The sequence below is a fragment of the Pleuronectes platessa genome, chromosome 13 (assembly GCF_947347685.1).
Source record: "Pleuronectes platessa chromosome 13, fPlePla1.1, whole genome shotgun sequence".
In the NCBI taxonomy this organism is placed as follows: domain Eukaryota; kingdom Metazoa; phylum Chordata; class Actinopteri; order Pleuronectiformes; family Pleuronectidae; genus Pleuronectes; species Pleuronectes platessa.
In genome coordinates, this window is record NC_070638.1 from 4,976,957 (window position 1) to 4,999,070 (window position 22,114).

The following is a 22,114-nucleotide window of genomic DNA, read 5'->3' on the forward strand; positions in this document are numbered from 1 at the left end:
TTAGCTGCGGCCGTACCCGACTGCCGCTCTGTAGCTGGAGGGGAGCAAGTGGTGTGAGAATTAACTACGGCAGCCCCCCCCCCCCCCCCACCACCCCCCCGCTCCTTGCACTTTGTTACTCTCTGTGTGACCCCTCTGCCTGTTTGAGTTGCAGTCTCTCTGGCGGACGACTGCTGTCTAATGATTCACTCCCGCTGCTTTGTTTTCGCAAATCTCCTCTGTTTGTTCAATTCCGTCGCCGTCTCGTGCCATATGGCAGCCCCCCCCCCCCCCTCCCCTCCCCTCCCCCCCGCTGCTTTCAAACAGTCATTTGCTCTGAAGGCCGCGACGTGAGGCTAATGGTTCCTTCCGTTCCTCAGAAAGGAAAGTGACAAAGTAGTGACACTATCATCAGCTGGACCCACTTTCTGTCTTTAATATGCAATTAAAGTCGGGAACAAAACGGCAATCGTGTCTCTCTCCCCCCCCCCCCCCCCCCCCATTATGGCTTCATATTGTAATAGGACAGAGCGAGGAGGGGAGGGGGAGAAGTGTGCACCCCAGGCAATATCAAGAATGATTCTGCACAGTGTGAGCTCATGAAGGAGGGGGGGAGGGGGTGGGGGGGTAATACTGTATCACTATTCTCATTCCTGCATCTGCCAGGACCCGGGTTTCCGTGTGTCCCTGGCCCGTGTGATAAACAAGGCTGCACCGACACACCGGAGCCAAAAACCAGGAGAGCACCGGCAACACCGAGACGGTTTGCTGAGCACGGTGGGTGTTAGATGAAGATTAATTGGCACTGCTATTCTCCCCTCATTTGTAAGGAGGGGAAAATGTAATGATAGACGACTATATCACAGGGTCTGATGTGCTTGGAGCGATGGCAAACGGAAGTGTACAGTGGGAGTGTTGGCGCCTGTTGATGAATGCGACGATTCATCACATCCTCCACAGCTTAAAGCCGCACATGTTAAAAGTTGTAGTAATTGATTTACTCAATAAAAAAAAAATCACAAATTCCTCCTGAACGTGGTGGTATATTTAAAAAAGACAGATGGTGCAGACGTGTGCAGGAGTGAAGAGAGCAAACATGGGCAGGTGACTAGAGCAGGCAACCCTCATTAGAGAGAGCGTCTGCAGCTCAGCACATGACAGAGCAGAGGCTCCTAACTCCATGAGTTCAGCTACAACAGAAAAGGCAAGTCGCTCAGATCGCGAGTGTGTGTGTGTGAGTCTGTGTGTATCAGTGTGTGTGTGTCTGTTCAGTGGGAGGTGACGCCGCCGCAGCTTCTAAAACGAGATCTTCAAAAACCTCCGGCTCAGCATGGTGGGGCCTCATTTGGGCGCAGAGCAGCCTAAACCTTGTGACATCGGGACAAAGACGGGTTCATTAGACGATGAGCGCACATCTGGGCCCGAGCTCATGCACAAGTGATGACTGACACCCAGCTGGGAGGGGCAACAAAAGCATCTTTGATTAAACCCAGTGGGGGCATTCCACTGGTTTGTTTTCTCTCATCTCAAACTTTCCTCCATCTTTTATCAGCAAGTTTGTCTGTTCATCCGTCACCTTTCTGCCGTGTTTAGAAGAACTGATCTTTCTCAAAGCAGAGTATTTATTGCTGCAACTGTTTCTGGTTATCTGCTGACGTGATTGGTTCATTGATTCTGTTCAGCCGGGCTTTCTTTTTTTAAACAAACAATAACAAAGAAGCGTTTCCTCTTAGTTTCCTCATCCAAAGAATAGGAAGGAATTTGCACAAAGAAAGAGAAACAACTTGAAACGTTCTATTTACTGTTTAAAATATGTTTCTACGCTTTAAAATAAGTCTGAAACTGAAGAAAACACTGTAGAGTCTCATTTATTTTAGTTTTAAAGCCACAGTGATTGACTTATTGATTGCAATGCCTCTAAAAATTCTTATTCTGACAACAAGACACTGATTTGTGTATCGTTCCAAACCTGTGACACACATGTTGTGTAGTTGGAACATTATCTTAGAGATGTATGGATTTTAAAACGTCATTATTTTCTGCCCTGAGCTGCTCTTCCTCCTTCTCGCTCCTCATCAACATGCAGAGCTCGTGGGTGAAAAAAAAAAAGAAAGAAAAAGAAATGTGCAAGACTTGTACCAATTAATGTGATTCTGGCTGCATGTTCGTCTTGTAAGGTTTAATCAAGGTGCTCGCCCTGAGCACATTGTGTTATACACGCTGCGTTCAGGAGCCCCCCCCCCCCCCCCCCCCGTTCGGGCTGAGCGAGCGATGGGTGATAATGACAAGAAAGATTTCTAAAGAATCACAATGGCGATTTACGTATCTCACTGTCCGTGGTTCCTTTTGTTATATTTTAATATTAAACATTACTGCAAATACTAAAAATGGCTCCATCTAGTTCTTTCTTTTCTATTTCTTAGTTTGATACGACACTGGAAAGACACGCATGTACTCATCCGGCCTAAAGGGATTTACATGATACGACCTGTCAGATGGAACATGTGACTCCTGATCTGTGTTGGAGAAATTGGCTTTAATGAGCTGATATAGAGAAATATTAGACAGATGCTATGGAATCCTTAAACAGAATTTTAGAAATCACAATCCCTTCTGCTTATTATTTTATTACTATACTGCTTCAATCACCAATCGAAGTAGTATTACCAGTGTTTTAGCTGTTTTGGGTCAGTGGAACAAGTTATGTGCATAATACGAACATATAATCAGCTTTTAAACTGTTATGATGAATGTATTAGTGAAAAGTTGCCTCTTTATTCATCCAGCGGACAAACAGCAACATTATAATTCACTTGGAATCTGGTTTATTGCAACTTGACAAATACTCAAGTCTGATCCTCACTTTGCTTTAGCTCAATTTTGGTCTCCACCAACTCCTGAGGAATATATTTGGGTCTTCACCTTCTAAAAGTGCCAAAATATTAGTCAGCTAGCTGCTAATATTATACATCTGCTATTTATTGTTAGATAGATGATGAACATTGGAGTATTAATAGCTTTTATATATTTGAAAACAATTATTTTCTGAGACAACAATCATCCTAAACTTTCTAAAAAGTTCTGCAGAACTAAACTAGATGCAGACACATCCCTCGAGTCAAATCCTTTCATATTTGCCATACTATTCAAATCCTTTGTTCATAGAAAAATATTGTATTATGCAAATTGCATTGAAAATCAAATTGACTTAGTACAATAAAGAGATTAATGTCAAGAATGAATTTACTTGTAGCTGCAAATGTCTATTAGTGCAGCCGCTGAGGTAAATAGAGACATTTTCTACAGCTTGTATTTAATAATGTAATCAAGACATTTTAAAATCTGTTTCTAGTGTGAACGTGTTTCGCTTTAGTGTGGATATAGTTTGTTATTCTTGACAGGTTTTCCATTGAGAAAGAAGTAAAATATTAAAATGATTAATAAATAAAGTATTCTATATCGCACACCTGTGGTTTAGAGAGTTGATCTCCCTCTCGTACCCGGAGGCAGCGGCCACAGCGGCCACCTGATTAAAGGCCGCTCATATATTTGATCACACATGTGACTGCATCCCTAATGAGCCCCCTGACTGATGTGGTGCGTGCCGTTAGCCCCCGCAGCCACTGGACTCTGGCAATCCACCTAAAGTGCATATTTTGGCGAACGCAGGATTTTCTTAAAAAAAAAAGAAGACTTTGATGAATGCGTGAGAGCTTTAATAGGGTTCATCAATCATAGAGGTGTTGTAATCTCATGGCTGGCAACAGGGCTGTCATCAGAACCGCTGATGAACACTTCAGAGGAGCTTCTGGAGGAGGAGAGCTTCTCCTGAATGCAGTTTATTATTCATTTGACAATATAAACTTTGCCTATGTGCAACATCTTAGGTTTAATCTGCTTGAGAAATAAGTTGAGCTTGTATTAAATAAAGTTTCACCCTGATTCTTTTACCACACGATGCAAACCTGGACCAACTCTTATTGGCCTCGTGGTTTTAGATGGTGATTCACACCTAGTTGTGACCATCCTGATGTATTTAGCTAAAGAGGTATTATGCAGATCTTACTTTTATTAATTTACTCCAACAAAATGTGACAAAACTGCAAAAAAGATGCTAAGAATCATTTTAAATGAAATCAAACTATTTACATGCTGATAAATAAGTACTGCAGCTGCAGGGGAAGGAACTAAATCAATTAAATCATCATCAAAATGGTTGTCAAGTGAATTCTAACTTTTGAATTAAGCCATTTAGGAATGTAAATACAATATTGCACTAAAATGTTATGGGGCTGTAGATATTTCATCAACAGTTGTGCCAGGTTCTTTCTCACTTGTTGCAGTTTAAATAGCTTCAATAATCATATATTTGATTTTGCAAACTCAAACTCCATTAGCAGAAGTGTGTTTTATCAATTATCTGTGAGAATCGGCTGCTGTCGTGGGACTCTCCCACACGAGGATCATTAATACTTCATGTCCTCTAACTGTATAGTCTTGTTAGCTGCAGAGTCTTTCTTCTGAAATCCTAACAGCAAACCCAGCTTCCAATCTGATGCCTCAGCCACTGAGCCTGCGATTTGGCTTCACACCATCCCGCCCGTTGTGTCGGAGGATACCCAAACTGAAACGCTAACGTCAATTAAAGCAAACAAAACCCTCATCTGAGATTTAATGTCCTTCTAATGCAGGAATAGACTCGTCCAAGATATAAAATTAGCAAATAAATCCCCAACTTTCTTGCAGCTCTTCCCAACTGACTGTTCCAGAAGCACCTCCATGATGAAACACAGTCAAATTCAAAGAATTACTGTCGGGGTTGTTTTGATACAGCTGCATGCACACTGGCACCAAACCGAGAAACCAACACACACACGTCATAATTAAAATAACAAAACCACAAAAAGGATATTTGGATTGTTTCACTGGCATCTCTTCCTGCGCAGCGCGGCCAACGTGCGCTCACGACACCACTCCTCTAAGTCACCGGGTTTCCCATTCAACACAGCTGTGATCTAGCGTGAGTGACACGCGGCGTATTCAGAGTAGTATTATCTCCAGGTGTATTCTGAGATGTTCTTTGATGCGAGGCAGCCTCCATTCTCCCCTCTGATCACAGTCATCTCAACACAGATTAGCTGGCACCCGTCACAGAGGCCGTACAGAGGGAGGCGGAGGAGAAGGCAGAGCTGCAGAATAAGCTTCTTTCCCATTCAGAGGTGTGATGCAGGATCATCTGTTGTGTTAAGAGCGAGTGAAGCGGCGCCGCGGCTTTTTTGTTTTTATGATGTCGCGCGCATGTAAATACAGAGGAGGAGGAGGCGGGGGGTGCGTGCTCACATCTGGCTCGTTCAAACGTTCGTGTCGGGGCTAAAAAAGACACAACTCCACCGCTTCACCGTGGAATCGATGGGATGGACGTGCAGCAACCCAAGAGAGCATGCACGGGAATAAAAGAAACAAAGCAGGGAGAAGCGTGAGATGGTGTGATGACATCGTGAGAGGATGGAGGAAGGGGAGAATCAAGCATCACATGCACATGGGGCCCAACTGGCGCGGTCAACATGTTAGCTCATGCTACAGAGTTTTCCACTGATTTGTGTGTGTGTGTAGGGGGGGGGGGGGCATCTGTAAACATAGGGGTTGAAAATGTGAAATATTTGAAATCACCTCATTGAGGTTCGGGGGCAGAACTAAAGCACAGACGCTCCCTGACAGGCGCTTCAAAACATCTGAATCTGACAAGTCAACAGAGCTGAAACCATCGGAGGCGAATGAAAAATTCACACTCGGTCAAAAAGGCAGTAGCTGCCGCATTGATTTCTCTCTCCCCCCCCCCCTCCCTCTTTCACAAGACGAGTTTGGCAGCCGTACAATCATTAAGTCAGTTTAGTTCATCACTTGATAAACAAACCCTCTTAAGAGTCTCTGCAGGAAGACGTCTGCAGCAGCGTCTCGGTGGCAGCTTTTGTTTTCTTGTGTGTGTCTGTGTGTGTGTGTGGGGGGGGGGGGGTCGTGGCGTGGAGATGCGGATGTCGGAGTGCGGTCCTCCGTTCCCCCCCCCCCCCCCCCGCAGAGATTACAGTCAGGGCCTCCGTAATAGCTCCGGGCGGGACAGGGATGACATGGCTCTTTGCATGCATGGGAAAAACAGCGTGTGGGTGAGAAGCATGGCACTAACATTACACAAAGTGGTTACTTACAGGTAGTAAGTGTAGGAGTGATAGGTTCTTCTGCCGTGTGGGGTGGTGGTAGGATTTTAAAGCGGTGGAGGAGGGGGAGGGGGAGGGGGGAAGGGGAGGGGATGGAATGAAAAGGAAAGAAAAAAGTAAAAATATATTAATGTTTTGAAAAACGAGAGACGGAATGAACAAAATCAGATATGGTGGCATACGTGGAGGTAGACTAGTGGAGGTGATCGCTGGGAGTCGTGTCATGCTCGGCGAAGGGGCCTCGGCACAGACCAGGAATCTAACTGAGTCGATATCAGGCTACGCTGGGAGACTGAGAACGAGAAGGACCCAGGCTGCCGCTAAGAGAAGAACCCACTTTTATGAATACGTAATATTTATCCACCTATAAGAAAAATTACCATATCTGACCTCGGAGGCTGCAGCCTAATGAGTGGATTGAATGTCTAAACACAACTCCCGATTCCCTGTTGGTAACAGTAAATTACACAAAATTCAATCAATGAAGTCGTCTCCATCTCTGCTTTGATTAAGGCTAATTGAAAACAATTCCATTAGCGTGCGCTGGTTCTCACACCCACCCACTGATCGCTGCGCTACACACACAGGACCCGCTGCGGGAAAAATGAAGAATCTTACATTACCGGCAAAAATAAACACCTAGCATGAGTACACAACGACACCTTCCCACTGTGTTTACACAATCTATTCTCCTGACTTTTGCTCTTTCAAATCAAGACAAGCAGCGGAAACGTTAAAAGTTTAAAGTACATTAAAGCTAACAAACACCACGTTGTGTTTGGAAATGTAGTTTGTGTTTTTTTTTCCAAGCGAGATATTAAAAGGAAAAACACAGTTCTCTGCAGAAACTGACATTCTATTGTGTGGACAGGAGGGGGTTGATATTTGCTGAGCTTGAGCTCCTCTGATTGCTGGGATATGTACTGGGGAGGACCCCTCACTGGTGAGGACCCCTCACCAGTATGGGGTCCAGGGCTAATGTAAACTTCGCCTTCAGCTACACCGCCAACCTCTTTTTCCTTTTGAGCCTTTCATCATATTTTCTTTCTTATCTCCTTCCCGCCTCACTCCATTCCACAGGCCTCAGAAACAGTTCTTTCCCCCTATTCCCATTCCGATGCCATTGAAGCGCTGCACATTTGTTTGAGAGTGCCGTGGAACGGGATTAATTTTTCATGGCACCACTGTATCTCATGGCTGTAAACAGCCTTAATGGGGCGTATCAACATAATCAAATTAATTATTTACCATGACGCTGACAATACAACTGTTTGAGGGAGGAATACACAAACTGGTGCCAGATTGAATGGGAGCGACTGGTTTGTGTGGGAACCGACTTCGACCTCTCGCACACGTCTGAATTCGTATTTCAACGAGTAAGAGGGGAGAGAACAAACCTTTTCTTCATGAGCAGCACGACTCCCAGGAAGATGATGACGAAGAGGAGGATGCCGGCGATGACCCCGGCGATCTTCACCGTGTGGTCGGTTTGTTTCTCGGGCTCCACGGCGTCGGGCTTGTGAGTGGCTGCTCCTGGAAGGAACGCAAATTAAAGATCACACACACAGAAAGAGAAAATCCACTTAGCAGACTGTGGATCAGATCTAATGACCATCTGTTACCGAGCTCCACAAACCAAACGGCAGAGAACACGTTTATAATTTCCAGTATTTTCCTCCCATCGATTTGACGGCGCCGAGGACGGAAGGTTGACGAATCAATACTCTGATATTCTGTGGCCTTCCGCAGACTGAAACATCAATGCACGCTTTATCGGCTCAGACTAATGTTTATTCTGAAAGTGAGAGACTCCCTATTGTCCTGCCGACTCCACCTTCAGCTCCATCCTCGGTGGAAATCGGTCGCTCGGTGGATCAAGCTGCAGCGGGAGCGATAAGTAAGCACCATCTTTACCCTCGGTTAATCATGTTTGGGGCAAATGGATTCTGGGGCTGCGGAGGAGGAGGGAAAAAAAATGGAGGATGCAGGACGGCAAAGATAATACCGGCCGAGATAAAGAAATCCTGAAATAACCAAAACATTAAATATCAGCTAGGGGGGGGGGGGGGGGAGATAGCCAACAACGGCAGACACAAAGAGAGCGGGAGAGGAGGGGGGGGCTTGTTTTAACAGCATCTGCTTCCTGGAAAGTGATAAGAAACACTTTGAGGACGACAGTGTTTTGCCGGCATCTCGACTGTCCACCTGAACAACACCATTACTCCTTGTCACCGCGGGTAAATTTAGAATGATAAATGGTTGTGTCAGACCAATCTGTTACAGCGAGCCTCCTTCCACTCATCAGCGTTGCCATTTTCTCCCGCTAGCTCCATCCTGAGCTGCTTGTGACATATTGTTCCTGTTCCGGTGTGTTGTTATCAACAGCCATTGCTCTATTTAGGTCTCAGTTTATAGGGCAGAGCGGTGGAGGATTTTTAAACTGGCGGCACGTTGAGAATCTTGCCTGGCCCTGATTTTGCCCCAGTATATTGTTTCAGGCTAATCTTATAGAGATGCTGTCTGTAGCAAGTTTCTGCCATAAGTCAATATTCTTCCATTCTGACCTTTCGGGGGAACTTGAGATTCAGACACGACAAGTCGAAAATAAGTAGATTCTAAGTTCTCTGCACTCCTGAGAGATTTCCCAGATCTTCACGACGAGCACCTCAGCTTCCTTTTGTGTTCTTACAGTTGTCACAACCGGCACCACCGAACACTTAATCTCACGGAAATAATGAGCAATATTCATGAAAAGGTGATTAACTCCCGACGGAAACCGGCAACATTGACACATCACATGACAATCGCTCCTCAAACAGGTCTTTCATGTCCAGTAATATCCAGAAGATAAAGGCAGAGGACAATGTCTGAGAGTTTTTGATTTAATCACATAGATTCTATGCAAATTGAAAGACAATAAAGACCAATAACACACACGTGCAATATTTCAGTTGTTTGTTTTCCTGTCGTGGGTAAACACACGGCTGCTGCAGTAAACACACGGTGTGATGACAGAGAATGTGCAGAGAGCTGCAGGTCTGACCTGTTAGTTGGTTGTCACCAGCCGCTGGGGCCACGCGGAGGTAGGGGGTCGTGAGCTGAGTCACGAGAATGGCGGCTGAGTAGTGTCAGTGGATCCAGGACGGCATGCAGCAGAGAGAGAGAGAGACAGAGAGAGAGAGGGAGACAGAGAGAGAGAGACAGAGAGAGAGAGAGAGAGGGAGACAGAGAGAGAGAGAGAGAGAGAGAGATAGAGAGAGGGAGACAGAGAGAGAGAGAGACAGAGAGAGAGACACAGAGAGAGAGAGAGACAGAGAGATAGAGAGAGGGAGACAGAGAGAGAGGGAGACAGAGAGAGAGAGACAGAGAGATAGAGAGGGAGACAGAGAGAGAGGGAGACAGAGAGAGAGAGACAGAGAGATAGAGAGAGGGAGACAGAGAGAGAGGGAGACAGAGAGAAGGCCACACTGAAGCCATATCAACAGTTCCCATCATCATGCAACACTGAGGCAGAGAATCAAAACCATCACAGTATTAGAAAGCATTTCACAATTTGTTTCAGTCGGTCAAAATCAAGGTTTTATGTCTATGAATATGTTTTGTGAGGTCACAGTGAACTTTGACCTTTGACCTTTGACCGCAAACATCCAATCAGTTCTTCCATAAGCTCAAGTGAACATTTGCCTCAATTTTAAAAGGAAATTCCCTCCAGGCGTGAGTGAGATATCGTGTTCACACGGGCGGGGGGGGGGGGCCGAGGCATGAAAACGTGTCCCCTCAGGTGAGAAATTGCTCCTGTGGTCCCTCCCCCTTCCAGAATGTGCTATTTGACTTCAGCCTATTGAGCCAAGCAGATGGAGAAATCTGCAAGTCCATGAGAAATCTGCAGTGAATGTAAAATCCACAATATATAGGAGATGGTTGGGGCGTATGACAGGAGTGTGACCGGGGCTCCCTCTGGCCGAATCAACTCAGCTCCCGGATCAATGGTGCTTAGACTTCATCTTCCCTAATGTGCAGAGCCGGACGTACAGGCAGCATAGCTAAGTACCTTCAGACCTAAGTGGGCACACACTCCCTGTCACTGAAAAAACACATGTTCCAGTGCAATCTGTTGATCTAATTCATGGGAGGTGTTTTTTCAGGACAATTACCATGAACTCAAACCTGCTTCTCTACTGTGTTGTTCTATGAAGAGTGAGACTCAAATGTGACTGTCGGTAAAAAAATATACAATTCTGTGAATCTCATGTTAATTTTGTTAGTTTCCACAAATCGAGTTATTCCAGGAACAGACAACATCCTCCTCTACACAATCGAGATCTCATCCTACCTTTGGTGGCGACTCGCACACAGTCGATCTTGGTCTCCTGTGCAAACACATAAATAAGAGTAGGGTGGTGGGGGTGGGGGGGGGGGGGGGGGGGGGGGAGAGAGAGAGAAGGAGAGACAAGGATCAGAAGAGGATCAGAGATCATTAAAACACACACAGGCACAGATGTGAGACACACGCACAAAAAGACACACTCTCCAGCGCCAGACAACACCGATCTGAGAACCCAGGGTTTGTGACACAACAGCTCGACCGGCTCCACCCCCCCCTATCATCTGTCCTGCTCGACCACTGTGACACAAAAACGCAGTTGGGCGAGAGGGCCCCGTGGCTCAGATTAGCGGTGCTGAGCTGCTGATTTGTCAGCCGGCAGCGATCTGTCGGCAGCCCCGCGGCTCAAGGTGGTCAGCCACTGTGGAGGAACCACAGCTCTGTGACCAGCGACACCAGCCCCGGCCATGCAGCGCTCCACAATCACACGTCAGGGAGCCTCTCTGAATATGTAATGGAGTCTCAGCTCTACGACAACAGCCTTCAACAACGCAATAAAAAAAGAACACTTCTCTTACTGCTGGCAGGAAGAATAAAAAAACAAAAGTTTTTCTCGTCAACAGCGGCCTAGTGAACAGGAAAGAGGACACAGACAGGGACAGGGAGGCAGTGAGTAATACAACACAAAAGGACACGAGTGCTGTGTCCCTGTGTTTGGCCGAGCCGAGCCGAGCCGAGCCAAGCTGTGCTATGAGCAATGAGCACAAGTGGAAGAGACGGCATCTGGTGAAGGACAGAAGAACAAAACTCATGTGACCCCGGGTGCACGTGCATTGGCTCTGATGGTCTTTTTGTTAAAAAAGCACGAATACAAGAATTCATGCTTTTATTTGAAAGGGTGAATACACCCAGGTATGGATCCATTCACCTTCTCTTGGTGTATGCTATTTAAAAAAGGCTCAAACAAATAGCTCCAACATCAGTACACATGAATGGAAGTGCGTTCATATCCATTCACAGTGACCCCTGTTTGATAAAGAGCACATATGGCCTCTGGGAATCAAACAACTGAACTAAAAGATGATGAGAATGAGAAATGTCAGCTCGTTCACAGAAGAGCATCATCAACCGACTCACACCACTCACCGATTGGCCCTGGAAAGTTCCGGGCCGCCGACGTGTCAGTCTCAAGAGCCCAGGCGCTAATTGCATTCAGCCCGGCCTCGTGTGTTATTTCTGTTTCCTCCTGAAAGACGTGCCGGTGCTTCTCAAGGAGGCTGTTTATGGTGATTCTCATTCAAGACCACAATCGGTGGCGCACTTGAAGTTGCCACTGAGCTGTCTGCCGCCGAGGGAGGGAGGGGCCCCCCCCCCGCTAAGTGCCACTCGCTGACAGGGGCTGCGACCCGTACGATCGGTAACCCCGGTGTTGTTGCCTGCCTTCCACACTTAACTGCCGCTGGGGCGACCGCCTCCAGTAAACGCAGTTGATCAAAGGCTTGTCGGGCGTTTGGCACAAAGCTCCATCGGAAGAGGCAGCAGGAGCAGGGCCGCGGCAATGGAGGGAAGGAGCCTGTCACCGCATAGAGCTCTGCATCCCGAGCCTGACCCCGACTGTTTGCTATTAACAGTGCAGACAGTGCTGCTGCTGCTGCTGCTTCACGCCACCAGAGAACACACACATTCATCTGAGGGCACGTGCAACTGCTGCTGTTTGCATGAGGGATCGGTTACTTCAGCCTCTGTCAGCTAATGCAATACTATCAGTCATAAATACAGCCTATATCCTGTAAACACTTAATATGAACTATATTTGCCCAGTCAGAGCTGCATGGCATAATTCTTTTCGAGTGGCTAAACTTATTGTTTCACCCTGTAGCTGTGTGCTTCGTACACCGACCCGTCTGAAACAGTCAGACCAAGGTTGAGGTTCTTCCCCCCCGGCAGGAGGCTGAGGGCCATCAGGACCAAAACCTCCCACCACAACACCAGCTTCTTCCCGGCTGCAGCTGGCCTCATCACCAAGGCCCGGGACCCCCACCTGTCTTTGACTCTTATCCCCCCCCCCACGCCTCAATTCTGTGTTACACTAACACACACTACAGTATATTGCACATTGCACATCCTCATTCTCTCCCGTTTTGCATTTATATCTTGTATTTATTTTGTTTTGTTTGTTTTATATATAGTTATTTCTTTCTTATGTGAGGTACTTATTGTGTTTTTGTAGTACTTATTGTGTTTTTATGTTTTAAGTTCAATGTATGCACTTTTTTTAACCAAAGAATATTCCAGGTAGGTGTAAACCTACTTGGCAATAAATCCTTTCTGATTCTGATTCTGAGAAAATCTGCATTAATTGGGAAATTCCCACCGGTGTTTGTGGCCCATTAAAACATCCATAAAGTGTTTACTGTCCTGGGCAGGCAGAGAGATCCCAGCATGCAGTTCTCATCAGTTCAGAGTGTCAACAGTAACATGAAATAAAAATAGTCAAGAACAAGAACGTCCAAATTGGACTCAAGAAAAGCATTGGATGATTATACTGGAAAGCGAATAGAGACTGGCAAAAAAAAATGTAATGAATAAAATAAAACTACGAGGAACACCCACCCCATTGGCCGTGCTGACAGCCTGGTAGTAGATGCTGTAGCTCTTCTGGGGCAGCAGTGCTGCGTTCCAATAGCCGTTGTAGGTCTTGTTGTCCCCCACAGTGAAGGGCTGTGGAGAGTGGATGCCAGCGGCGGGGAACTGAGCGGTGAAGTAGTACTGGGAGTTCAGGAGCGTGGCGTTCTGGAAGTGAATGGGAACTGGATAGCAGCGCAGGATTTCTGCCGTGCCCCGTGCTCTGCGTGGACGTTCCTCCTCCACCACCACCTGGTACGCACTGAAAACACAGGACACAAACAGACTGAACAGGATCCACCGGGCACACAGACACTCCAGGAGCACGGCTGCCAATGCTGCTATTTTGCCAGTTACAGTAGTAAAGTGTAAAAAGAGCGACTTTATAAAAAGGCACAGGAATTAATGTTGCAAAGCTCCAAAATCTCAGAGCACATGAGACTCGAGGAATATTTCGTTAATATCTCCACCGAGGAGTTTAATTTCACTACCGTCTGTTTGTTGGTTGGTTGATGAGTTTGTTTGTCAGCAGAATAATGAACTGAAGAGAAACCTGGTGGAAGGATGGGACATGGGCCAAGAAGGAACCCATTATGTGTTGGTTCAGATCTGGACAAAGGGACGAATCCAGGTTGTAATTACTGTCTTAAATCTACGAAATAGTTTTATTTTTTTTACATTTTCGCCAATTTTCCAGGAAATTATTCATAAATATTGTTTAAAAAGAATATGTGTGTATTAATCTGGCTTGTTTAGGGGACTAATATAAATGTGTGTGTGCAATTTGGTGCTGATCCAAATAAAAATCTGGATCTGGTGGATTTGGACTTTTGGGCCTTGGTGGAGGTTGATTCCCCTTCCAGTCAAAAGAGAAGTTTTAAATCTAAGTACTATGATTCATGAGTCATTTTGAAATATTTCACTGATTGCTTTTAGATTCATATTTCAGGTAGAGAACCCGCTGCAGGCTTGAGGCTAGAATTCTCAATAGATCTGCTTAAGTAGCGTAACTCATGGAGCCGAGAAGTTATCGGGAGAGAAAGGGAATGAAAAAATATCACTTGAACACAAAACTGTCTCAAATGACTAACAGCATATGTAAAAAATCATATTTAGTCGGACACAGTTAATGGGGTGTACTCATAAGAATCGACATTTCTCTCTTTCTTAAATCAATTAATATAAAAAATCCCCTTTTTTTTATTGTTAGTGACGAGGCCAAACATACAGTGAGAAGAGAAACGAGCAGTGACACTGGACAGGGCCTGACGTTATTTGCTTTTTCATTATTCAACAAACCGAAAAGGTTAACGGCTCTTTTTCCATTTCCTCTCTCCTCCCGAGCCCTGGTGTTTAGCTCCATCCAAACTGCAGCCCTCTGTGCCTCCGACACACAGAGACGACTTTGTCTCCGAGCCGGCCACTTAGCTGGAGGGGGAGACTGACTGTCTTATAGACGCTCGTGTTAGTATGCATCTCGCGTCCACCTGTTAAATCCATGGAGTCGCTGAGTGACAAAGAGTCTGTTTACAGCTGCCAGGGGGGAATAACCAGCCATGATGGGGGACGAGTGCTCCGTCTCCAGAAGGAGTCTCACGAACGGGTGATTATCTCAGAGGACGAGGCGACGTCTCACTGCTCCGTGGATAAACGGCTGAATAAACGTGAGGATGAACAAATACAGTGATCAGAGTTTAGAAGTATTTTCCTTTTCAATAATCGGGTGACAGGAAATATAATAAATAAATAGTCTACGTTGTTTAAGTGAATTATGAAACGCCATGGATCAGTGTTTAAGACGAAGATCTTGTTATAGTTTGGTATTACTCCACAACTACATCTCCTATGACCATGCACATATTGTGGGAGCATTGCAGTTCAAGGTTATGAAGCATTGAAGGAAAGAGTTCTCCAAGTAAACACAAGTGGATATTGACAGAAGTTTGAGAACTCACTTCACTTGAAGTAGGAAACGACAAATACGACCTTTCAACAAGAGCTTGTTGAAGTGTGTGGATCTTCTCTTTTCAAACCTCTGTGATAAATTGTTTTTGCATGTTGTTCTTTTTAACCACACTTTTTTAAAACATGTTTTTCACTCATCACTTGAAAATCTTAGAATTCTTAGAAATATCAAAGTTATTTAAAGTTTAATACCAACTCAGGTCTTAATGGGAAATATGCTGTAACCAAACAAGGAAATAGATAAATTATGCGCATGTCCGTTGGCTACCTGCTCCGAGCGGTGGTGAACTGAAGGTGATTTATTGTCAAGCAGAGTTGGACGAGGTGCTTGTTCCGAATAAATGAAATCGATGAAACAAAACGAGGCTCGACTTTCCAACGAGCTGAAGATGAAAAGAAACAAAACAGAAACTTTTTCCCACAACTTCAACCAAACAATTAAAAATCTCTGCCACATAAAGAAGAGGGAGGCTGAAGCCGAGCAGGAAGTAGAGCCTGGGTGACCCCCGGACATTTTCTTTTTTCTCCGCTGACATTATTAGAACAACAAGTTGGGTGAAAACAGAAAATCATTGTCTATAAAAGAAAGGAAGCTGCTCTGTATTGGCTGCTCTGTTGAGCCGTGTGGTGGCAGAACAAACAGCCCCGGAGATGATCAATCGTTCCCCGCGGTTGGTACCGGATGATTAAGTGTCCCCTCATGTGTACAGCATCTGCCCTTTAACCCTGTAGTTTATCATAAGGGGCTTTGCGGTCTCATTGGAAAAAAATGCGAGTGGGTGTGTCCCACGTGCTCAGAGCTCCCCTGTCCAGTGTTGGGGGGGGGGGGTGAAATATTCAATCGTGCGGAGAGCGTGCAGCAGAAATCAGCCCTTTAATGACTGCTCCCTGCGGAGAGCGGGGGGTCAAAGGTCAGGAGGAGACAGTGCATGGGAGCCACTTAAGTAGCTGCAGAGCGGGGGAGGAGGAGCGAGTGGAGCGGCCGCGGTCGATCCACTGTAGATATGATCTGTCAGCTGAGAGGGGAAGAGGCTGTATGGAAAAATTAAACTGCTGTCAATCTCAGTACAGGACTCTATCGAAGTGAAGTGACACAATGACAAATCGAATAACACAACAGCAAATAAGAAAACACACAAAAAAGACTAATAATAAATCACCATCGCTATAGCTTGTAAGAGAAAAGGCTCGTCACTGATTGGACGGTTGAACCATCCTGAACAATGTTGATTACTTCTCATTGTGTTGTCTCATTTTCTCATGTGCAGTTGTGTTTTGTGAGTCACACCTCAGGGCCACTGTGTTATTGTTTCAGGACACAGCCAAAGAAAGACTGATAATATCTATATTTATATTGCAGAGTTACATTTATATTTATATATATATAAAATGCAGGAATTATGGTCACAATTACCTGCAGTGCTGGCTCCACTTTGCTGTATAAATGTGCACTCACACACATGTGTACTTTATATTCCATATCAATCTGCAGATAGCGGAATAAAAACAAACCCCGGCTCCCAGCGGGGGGGTTGCTTATGATATAATGATGTGGCTGAGCCGGGACATGGGGAGAGAGGCAGTGTGAACCGGGCCGGTTTCTCCTCCTCGGGCTAAATACCAAGTGCCAACGGCTCCGAGGCTCCGAGGGTAAGAACCCTTGTAACCTGGAGATCTGAACCGCAGCTACACAGAATATTCACTGCAGCAACAAACCTGCAGCTAAATAAATAATAAAAGATGCATTTTAAACGACAGAGATATGTTAAATGATGGAGACGATAATAATTTAAGTGGTTTTCAGCAGTAACTTGCTGTGTTTTCTTATAAAATATTAAAGCAGCTGTCTTTGCTGAATGGATATATGGTGTTTTCCACCTGCTTTCAAAACGTAAATCTGACTCATGGTTTTTAATGTCGGCCTTATGAAGATGCAGAGATTTATTTTACTCGGCTGTAATTACTGCTGTCACGTTAATGTGCCTCCGAGCAGCTGACACCTTGTCACCTCACGCTGAGTTCGCCATTTATGAGTCATGTTGACAGACAAGAGGCGTTTAGTCATATTTCTGATTTAATGTGACACGAATGAGCAACGGACAAACAACAAATAACAGACGAACAACCGCCGCTTGATAACCAGAACAAAACCCGTCTGAAGCTCGTGTTTCATTTGATCTGAGATCAGCCGGAGGATTGTCAAGACGCTCAGATTCACATTGATGATGACACTCAAGTGACGGAAGAAGTATTTGATCACTGGCTGAAGCTGAATAATAGAGGAACAGTACTGCATCACAAGTAAGGATCCTGAATTCAAAGGATTATCAGTAATATTCAAGCATCAGCAACAAAAGAATGTGGTCAGTTATATGATTTAATCACTGGATCCTTGTTATTGATGCATTATTATGTAAGCAGTACTTGTACTAGCACTTTCAGTTCCTGATATTGTGAGGTTGTTCAACATGTAAATTATTATATAATGATAAAATCATATTTTGCAGAATGATCATGATTTTTTCCATCCGTAAATAATTGACAAAGAGGGAAAATAAGTAAAAGTATACAGAAGTACTTCAGTAGCTTATTAGAATTAGCATACAACAGAGATTGGCATATATATATATATATATTTATAATTCCAAAAACAAATGCATTTACATATATTTAAAGTTCAATATATTTGGTTGTTTTTTGTGTTTTCTTTTTTTATCTCTGGTTATTAATCATCATCTTTATGGTTAAATGTTTACTTTATCACGATTTAATTTCTTCATCTTAGGAATCACTCATTTCTCATATTGATATCAGCCCCCCCCCCCCCTAATATCAGTATTCACAACTGCCCCTACAAATCAATATCCACTAAATGCACTCATTACATTCTACACAGCAAAGATCTGTATGTTTCTAAAGCCGTGTCCAGTAAACACATGTTCTGTCAGCTGTGCTCTCGTCATCAGTGATGTTGTTGTTGTTGTTGTTGTTGTTGTTCAAGTAATGAACAGGTTGTGGAAAAATGTTTACTTGTAGTCCTGGTAACGGCCAAAATAACCTTCACAAACATACAAATAACAGATTTTTAAAAGAGAAAATCTCCCAGTGCTCCCAGTGCTCCCAGCTGTACGAGGTGCGTGATCGTGCTTTAATTCAAAACTCCTTCTGCCCGAGTCGAGAAGATGGAAAGACACGGGGCGAATGGTATAAGCTGTTAAAAGTGCTCTGGCAGAGGGGGGGGGGGGGGGGGGGGGGCGAGCGGACCTGTATTCCTGCAGCAGCAACCTGAGCTGACACCAATTAGGACTCCTCCAGCCCGGCTGCCCGATGGATTTCAGCTCGGCCGCCCGGTGACGCCGACCAATTATGGCGGATTGACTCGGAATCGACTGGATTGTGACCTGAAACTCAGATTTATTTTTCATGTGGGCTGATAAGGGGGAGAACTCCAGGCGGTTTGGAGCAGATGAGGGAAGAGGGGGCATGGGGAGCATTTCAATCACTGTCTCTCTCTCTCTCCCCCCCTCTCTCTCTCTCTCTGCAATGCTAATCGGTCGGCTCTATCTGCCCATACGTCTGATTTAAGAGCGGCTGTAAGTTACACACTTCTCCTGACCCAGCACCCGTCCGCCTCTCCCTGTTTATTCTTCCCTCTATATTTCCCCCCGGTGTCCGTAAACCTATAAAGCAAACAAATTGGAAGGTGTCGTAGATTACATTCACCATTAAATCGTAAAAAAGCATCGGGTCGTGTCACGTTTACGCACAAGCTATTAGCGTTTCTAATTCCACGATCAAAGAAAGTTGCTGCTTATTTTTAGAAACTGTAGAAAATCACTTAACTGATTTCAGGCCACGGTTGAGCAGAGAAAATCTGCTGCTACAGGGGGGGGGGGGGGAAGAAGAAACAACACTGGAACTCGATTTCCTCAATGTGCTTCTCACTCCAGAGGAGACAGCTGTATTTTATAGCTTCTTTTTTATTTATTTTTCGGTTTTTGTACATGTGTGTGGGTTCGCCCGAGGCAAAGGTTACGGAAAGGGAAAGAGAGAAGGGCTGATTTAGTGGTTTGAATGATCAGAGGGAAGCAGCTCAAATCATCTTATTTCTGCAGAAGCATGTAAACATGTGTTCTGAAGCCGCGGAGCGAGGAGGCGGAGGCTGGCCCTGACGAAGGGGCCATTGCAAACATTAGTTTAACGCGACGTGACTGATTGACAGTTCACTAATCCTCTTAAAGGAACAGTGGCCCCTCTGGTAAGAACTGTTCCCGGCTACGCGTGGCATCCCCCTAGAGATTAGACGCCAAATCCAAGTTGGGAAATGTTATCCTGATTAGACCATTACACAAATATGAAAAAATACTGACTGGCTCCTTCAGCGGTGACAGCGTCAGCCCCGGATCCGTCTGAAGTCTGATTTGACTCCGGCGTCACCGCAGGACGTCGGAGCGAATCGGACATTTGACGTCTGTTATGTCGTTTTATTTTTTCATGAACCGGAGCCATCGTGTCATCTCCCCTTCCTGCGCTGCAGCAAAACATCTGCTGTTTGAAACTCGAATGTCTGGAGCTCTATTACCTCCCAAACCCAATCAGCGTGCAAGATTGCCTTATCAAATCACCCTCCGTGCTGCTCGGCTCTGCAGCGGGCTCCCTTGTCAAATCTGTATTTCATAGGGGCTTTAAAAAAACTGATTTCATAACTCATTCAATTTTCAGAATGAGCTGCCCACCACTTCAGAGCAGCCATGGCTACTTCTGCAGAGCAAATCTAAGTCCTCGATAGACAAAATGCAAACTCTTCCATCGCCAGTGGACGTGTTTTGACTTCGGGGACTCGAACATTTAGGAAAACATCCCTCTACACGAGGCCCCTAACCGAGCATGTCACTTACTCATGCGTCTCAACTCTCTAACCCGACAGAGATTAGAGATGTTGTTGCTCCGGGAATTCAAATGACTGCGTTTATCATTATCGGGCCAGACAGCCGATCCCAGTGGAGCGCCTCACTCCGCTCCGCTGAATGGGTGCTACTTTATAGTCACCTTAAAATGTTCAAAGGCATCGCGTGTCACTGGAGGTGGAGGTGGAAGACACCTTCAAAAGCCTTCCTGTATCTCATCCTAAACACCCCCCCCCCCCTGTTTGCTGCACGCTGCCACCTCCTTTCTTTTTGCAATTCATATTTTTCCAGATATCTGACCTAACGCATGAAGGCAGAACACTGGCCTTCTGTCCTGTGAGACTAAAGATGTGTGTGGAGGTGGGGAATGTGTGTGTGTGTGTGTGTGTGTGTGTGTACCTGGAAACCTCCAAAAGTTTAGTTGCGCCGAGGCTCCGCTGTGATCAAAGAAGGCCTCAATTGGCTGTGAGGTGCGCTTGTGCCATGTGCTGAACTCCACTGGTACATTTTTTTTAATGGATAAACTTGAAAGACTCACTGGACGTACACAGGGGGATCCTTAAAAACTAAATGTCTGGATCAAAACACACCACTTTCTCTTTATTTAACAAGCACTTAGCGTATATATCCATCGATCTAACAATTCAACAGATCTCTGTCGGTCTCTCTGTCTGTATGTGACTCACATGTCTCCAGAACCGCACATCTCATCCACTTCACTCTGGACAAGGGGGTTGTTAAGGGCCCAAGGAGAGTGCAGTGTGAATGTGGTGGGATTTGAACACACGGCTCCGTATTAATGCACTTTACAAAATAGGCAACAGCGGCTGGGGTCTGCGAACTAAGTGGAGCTTCACTGAACTTTGAGCAAACAGGTGAACAGCTCTTTGTGCAGCAGCTCCAGGGTTCTGCAGACCCGAGACCAGCAGCAGGTCTTTACTTCTCTTTGCTCAATTACTGCAGGTCACTTTTACAGTTTCAGAAAGAGAAGCTGCAACCAGCTTCCACACACGCTACACAAACCTTTTAGATTTAGAACTATATCAACAGTTAATGCCTCAGCTCAGTCACACAGAATGAAGTGGGCCTCAAACTAAAGTTAGTATCTCCAAAGACTAATCTCCTTCGTCTGCTCCTGAGGTGAACGTGCTTTCCAACAATAAACAAACGAGGAGCCCGGCGTGCTAATTAACGGCGGCGCCGATTCACGACACTCTGTTAATTATAATTAGGGCTTTGTAATTAGCCCAGTGAAAGAATGGCAGCCCGAGTAAGGCCTTCTGAATCGTACCTGTGAGGAGATTAAAAAGAAACGATCGCTCTGTCGGTCTTCGCTGCTCAGGCCAGAGCGATCGGTGCCGAGGCGTTAATCTGATCAGCTGCACGTGTGGTAAACATGAGCCGACGAGCCCGACCACAGATCTGGGGCCTGTTATCTGCAACAGGACTCAGATGAGTTGATAGTGTAAAAAATTGAGTTTTACAGCCGAGCACGAGTGTTTATCTCGGCTCATGTGAAGAAGTTAACTCACTCTCCCGGGGTCCCGGTGGCTGAAAGCACCAGCTGTCAGAGGCCAAGAACATAAACTGGTGAGAGTGTAACTCGTGAAAAAAGGCCTTTTCTAAATATTGGAACGGTCCTTTCAGTAATAACTCCCACACAGAGGACGGAGAAAGACATGTTCTTCTTTTCTTTTTCTTTTTAAACGTGTAACAGGAGGTGATAAATGGACGCCAGTGACGTGCTGCTCTCATGGACAAGATCATGATCCTCACTGGCTTCCCGCTAACACTCGTTTTTGATGCGGAGCCACAGTCAAGCAAGAGGAACGTTAGCTGTGGATTTCTTGTCTCTTGGACTTCTTTTCAAAGAAGTGTGTTTCATTTTGTGTGGATCCAAATAAAAATATGACATATTTGAAGGTGGTTTCTTCGAGGGGACTGTGGGGTCTGAGATGTGATAACTGTAAAACACCACAGCCTATGATTCCCATGATTTTTTTTTTTTTTTTTTTTTTTTTTTTTAACTTTTTATTTTAGTCTTTTCACATTTTTAAAGGACATACACACAATACAAGTACAATAACATAAACAATAACGAG

General features: G+C 45.2%; 1 protein-coding gene across 1 annotated transcript in view; it reads right to left on the reverse strand.

Moving 5' to 3' along the window:
- LOC128454507 (receptor-type tyrosine-protein phosphatase mu) overlaps nucleotides 1-22,114 on the reverse strand; it is a 127,007-nt gene that overhangs the window by 39,229 nt on the left and 65,664 nt on the right. Inside the window, exons 15-19 of the mRNA XM_053437921.1 lie at nucleotides 13,129-13,402; nucleotides 10,525-10,561; nucleotides 9,235-9,309; nucleotides 7,589-7,724; nucleotides 6,183-6,212 (exon numbers count right to left, since the gene is read on the reverse strand). Of these exons, the coding sequence (XP_053293896.1) occupies nucleotides 6,183-6,212; nucleotides 7,589-7,724; nucleotides 9,235-9,309; nucleotides 10,525-10,561; nucleotides 13,129-13,402 (552 nt within the window). The remainder of the gene's footprint in view (nucleotides 1-6,182; nucleotides 6,213-7,588; nucleotides 7,725-9,234; nucleotides 9,310-10,524; nucleotides 10,562-13,128; nucleotides 13,403-22,114) is intronic.